A 4,855-nucleotide genomic window follows, 5' to 3' on the forward strand; every position below is an offset into this window, starting at 1 on the left:
TTTGTTATGGAACTAATGATACTGAAGTGTTTGAGATAAGTGAAATTCAGTGGTTCAAATTGGAGTAGTAAAAAGATATTTAAAATTCAAATTGAATAAATATAGAGTAAAAAAATATCAAAATAGTCCCTTATTTAATTGTTTTATTTAAAAAATATCCCTCTAATAATACTGTAGCATCTCTAGAAATAAAATTGTTACTCATGACATACTGTTGTATCAAAATATTTTTTTAAAAAATGATTAAAATTATTCTTAGTCAAAAATCACTAAAACTTAATCAAATTCGCTAATAAACTATTATAAAACTAAACTATTATAAAACTATAATTAGATACTTTGAGGCTTGTTTGTCCGATTGATCTTACCAATTCCACAACTTTGAGCACTTGTTTGATCACCAAAGCAGCCCCATCTCCATGAGAGTGAGCATGGCGATGAGCAGGTAGGTGGTAGTTAAACAAAGGCGGGAAAGAAACTGCCTCAAAATACCCGCCTTCATCTTCAAAACAACTCCACCCACAAATCAACAGATCTCGATCGATCGCGCTATAAGAACTCCATGGATTCATCTTCTTCTCATCCAATCCAATCCAATCCAATTCGATTCAATCGAAGGACCAAAAATGGCGTCCCTTTTCAAGCTCATCTCTCTTCTTTTCCTCGGAGCAGTGATCTCCTCCTCCGTCCCCTGTCACGCGAAGACTTGCTCCGGCTACACCTTCTCCGGCGGCAGATCTTTCAGCTCCTGCACCGACCTCCAGCACCTGGGCGCCGCCCTCTACTACAACCACGACGCCTCCGAGAACGCGGTCTCCGTCGCCTTCAAGGCCCCGCAGAGCTCCACCGGCTGGGTCGCGTGGGGGCTCAACCCGAACAGCACCAAGATGGTCGGCACGCAGGCCGTCGTCGCGTTCCACCACTCCAACGGCAGCCTGGTCGCCTACCCCACGCGGCTCGACAGCTACGCCCCCTCGATGCAGCCGCAGCCGCCGCTGAGCTTCCCGGTGACCGACGTGTCGGCGGAGTACGTCAAGAAGGAGATGATCATCTTCGCGACCCTGAGGCTCGCCGGCGGCGCCACCAAGTTCAACCAAGTCTGGCAGGAAGGCAGCACAGTGTCCCACGACGTTCCGCAGGCACACTCCATGGCCGGCGACAACATCAAATCCTTGGGATCCATTGACTTCCAGTAATTAAGTAAAATCCATGCACGACTAGTTAATTATTACTATACTCGAGCAGAAGCTTTGTGCATTGCTTCTGCAACTATAGATATGTGTGAATTACCTCATCATCTTCTACTGCATCATCATCATCAATAAAATATATTTTCAGGATACTTAAATAAGTGTTCAAAAAGAGAAGATGGACTTCATAACTGAAGTCTTAAAGTATGTCAATTTGATGGAAATACATCCATAATAATCCGCGATGGAGAAAGTTGGGAAGCCGGAGAAGCTAGGATATATGGATCGGACTGAAGGATGGAGGAGGATATAGTGATCGACACTCGGGTACCCTCGAATACGTGAGAGTACTTCGGGATCGTATGATGCTTGACGCTCAGAACTCGGGTGTGTAAGAGCTTTGGATTGTTTGGTGTTTGACACCACAGGGAGGAGTTCAAGAGATGTTTGGGGATGAGTGGTTAATCAAATGCATGAAACACACAACAAAAATTATAAACACTTACAACGATTCTTAATCTTGTTCTTCATACTTGTCGTCAGAAGAGTAATTACAAGATCGAACAACCTTCTTAGTTCACGAACCAAATTCCTCTCAGTACTGGATGTTCTTCTCTTGTGGAAATCTTCACGTTCAATCTCCTAGCAGCTTCGTTCACTTCACCGCTCCACTTGGATGCAATTTTCTTAACCACACTATGTGCTGCACGCAGCGGTCGTGTAGTCTCTGCACTATGTGTGGTCTCTACACTATGCGGTAGTCTGCGCAGTCATAGAAACTGCTAACATCTGTCACTATGTGCAGCATTTTGCTTGATGACCGCCCAATATTACAATATGACACGTTAAAGTATTATAACATTTTAATGATATAAATTTCTTTAGACAAACTCAAAAGATTTTTTTGATTGTCTTTAGTTCTAAAATGTCCTCAATTTTTTCTATATCTATTATGTTAAATTATAATAAAAGTAAAGATTTGACTTTTATAATAAATTTTATGTCACTTCCAATTATTAGATATTATCAACATATAATAATAAGATAACAAACTTTTCTTTTTTCCTTTCTTATATAAAGACAATGATCCTTGATGTGAGGGAAAGAGGAAGACATGTGGATGGAAGGACATTTTAGGATTTTGAGTTGCTATCCCATTTTGAGAGTTTTGTGGAGGGGAAAATAAGGGGGGATTTCTTTTTCTAGAGAAGAGGAGAGGGGGGAGGGGGATATTAGGAGAGTATGAGGACTCTACCTCTCACATTCTCTCTCCCTCTCACAATCTCTCTCTCTCTCTCTTTCACTACTCTCTCTCTCCCTCCCATGTTTCTCTCTCCCAGCAATCTCTCTCTCCCTCAGACGTCTCTCTTATGGGCTCTCTGTCCTGAGACCTCTCCTTGGAACACTATCTTCCAAGGGATACCACTGACCAAGCTGCCGAGGAGCTATAGATCATGTCGTTGCCATCATTTTTGGCATAGATCCACCCTTTGTCACCACCTCCGGTGTAGATCCAACTACCGCAGTCACCTCCTCTGGTGTAGATCTAATCATTGTAGTCACCTTTGGTGCAGATCTAGTCATTGCTACTGCCTCTAGCATAGATCCAGCCGTTGCTTCTGGTGTAGATCCAGTCGTTGTTGCCGCCTCCAGTGCAGATCCAACCACCGCCTCTAGTGCAGATCCAACCACCGCCTCCAGCGCAGATCCAGCTGCTGCTGCCGCCGTCGCCTTGGGTGTAGATCCAGCCATCGTTGTCACTTCCGGTGTAGATCTCGCTATCGCCATTGCTTCAAGTGCATATCCAGCCGTTGCCTTTGCTGCAGATCCAACCACTGTCTTCGATGCAGATCCAATCGCTGTTGTCACCTCCGGTGTAGATCCAACCGCTACCGTCGCTTCTGGTGTAGATCTAGTCGCTGAATCTACCTCCGGGATAGATCCTGTCGTTGTCATTACCCTTAGCACAGATCTCGACGATGCTACACTTTTCGTGACATCGCCTCCCTCGTCTCCCATGCTGTTGTCTCGCCGTCCTTCCTATGCTGCCTCCGTCGACGACCTCACAGCGTAGTCTTCCCTCTCCTTTTGCTATGCAACAGCTGCCCACACATTCTGTCACTTTACCTCAGGCCTCTAAGTCGTCGTTGCTGTGCACCCTGACTGCGTCGTGCTATTGCCCTGTTGACCGGAAACTCTGGTTCACTCCCACTTAGTGTTATAGAAAGTTTCATCCCCGCGGGCCAAGGTACACGTACATATTTTCATGCATTTATTTCTATTGGCCAGCTACCGTTCATCTTCTTCATCTCCCTTGTCGAAGACTGACTTGAGCGTCAGAGTGGATGAGCTAGGACATCCCTGATCTCCATTCTAATCCTCTCCTCGCTCCTCTACTCCCAACAGACTCTTTGAACAATTAGGTTCCCCTTGCAGCGCATGGTGACACCCTTCTATAGATCCGCAGACATCTTCGATGACCCCATCAGCTTGCAGCTCATAGGACCTAGTCAACATAGAGGATAGTTAGGACCCATCTTCGCCTGGGTCATGGTGACTTAGTCAATCTTGACGCCCATTCACTAGCGATTTATTCATCAACAATCTCAAAGCAGAATCAATCCTCATTGATCATTTTGAAATCATAGAAAAATAATTTCATTAAATTTTATGTTTTATTGTATTGACGCTTGTTTTTGACCTTATATAGACTTTTAAAGTCTGCATACTTTAGTCTCTTGGCTTTCAGCAATGTAACATTCTAGTTGTATTATATAGATTTTCTCGTCAAACTTACCTTTAAGGAAGGTTATTTTTGCATTCATCCAATGTAATTTCAAATCAAAATGTGCTACCATATCTAAAATGACACAAATTTCATAACGGGAGAAAATATCTTTTCTAAATCAATACCCTATAGTTAGGTATATCATTTTGCAACTAGACGAGTTTTATATCAATTAATTGATCCATCCGCTTTCCTCTTAATTTTGAGAATCCACTTATTCCTAATATCTTTTCGGCTTGGAGGAAGATAAACCAATTCTCAAACTTGATTCTTTTTCATAGACTCTATTTGTTTATACATTGTAACTTTTCATTTTTCTCTAATTGGGCATCTCAATACTTCCATAATAGTTTGAGGTTCTTCATCAACAACTGAGAGAATCATTAATGTCTCATTCTCAATATCAAACCTTTTTCGAGAAATCATCTTACGACTACTTCTTAGTAAGTTAAATTATTGAGAAATCATTTCATTAATGAACAAATCACTCTCATTAAGTTGATTAGATTCAGACATCCCTTATGATACATGTTTCATTAATAAATATCATCCTCCTCAAATAGTGGAATATTATTATCAATGCCACATTTTGTTGGCAACTCAATTTTAAGAAAAGTTATGTCTCTCGACTCCATTTCAGAGATGGATCTATTTTGTTGCTCACCAATAAAAATATAACCCTTGGAGGTATTAGAATATCTTACAAAGATACACTTTTTACCTCTGAGTCATAGTTTTTCATATTTGTGAGTATTTTCATGAACATAAGCAATTGAACCCTAAAGTCTCAAATTATCCAAATCTAATTTTTTGTCTGTCCAACATTTATATGGAGTAGATGGAACAGATTTAGAGGACACTCGATTAAGTATATAAA

The 4,855-nt window shown here is 41.6% G+C and overlaps 1 protein-coding gene across 1 annotated transcript; it reads left to right on the forward strand.

Annotated features, from left to right (window-relative positions):
* The first annotated feature begins 587 nt into the window (after positions 1–587).
* Positions 588–1,348, forward strand: LOC122036791 (cytochrome b561 and DOMON domain-containing protein At3g59070-like). The gene has a single exon (XM_042596208.1). The coding sequence runs from the start codon at positions 627–629 to the stop codon at positions 1,194–1,196; it is 570 nt and encodes a 189-aa protein (XP_042452142.1). The 5' UTR covers positions 588–626; the 3' UTR covers positions 1,197–1,348.
* The last annotated feature ends 3,507 nt before the right edge of the window (positions 1,349–4,855 follow it).

The sequence above is a fragment of the Zingiber officinale genome, unplaced genomic scaffold (assembly GCF_018446385.1).
Source record: "Zingiber officinale cultivar Zhangliang unplaced genomic scaffold, Zo_v1.1 ctg209, whole genome shotgun sequence".
Classification (NCBI taxonomy): domain Eukaryota; kingdom Viridiplantae; phylum Streptophyta; class Magnoliopsida; order Zingiberales; family Zingiberaceae; genus Zingiber; species Zingiber officinale.

Bases quoted from the DNA above. Each gene is read 5' to 3' on its own strand.
- LOC122036791 (XM_042596208.1), top strand. From the start codon at position 627: ATGGCGTCCCTTTTCAAGCTCATCTCTCTTCTTTTCCTCGGAGCAGTG.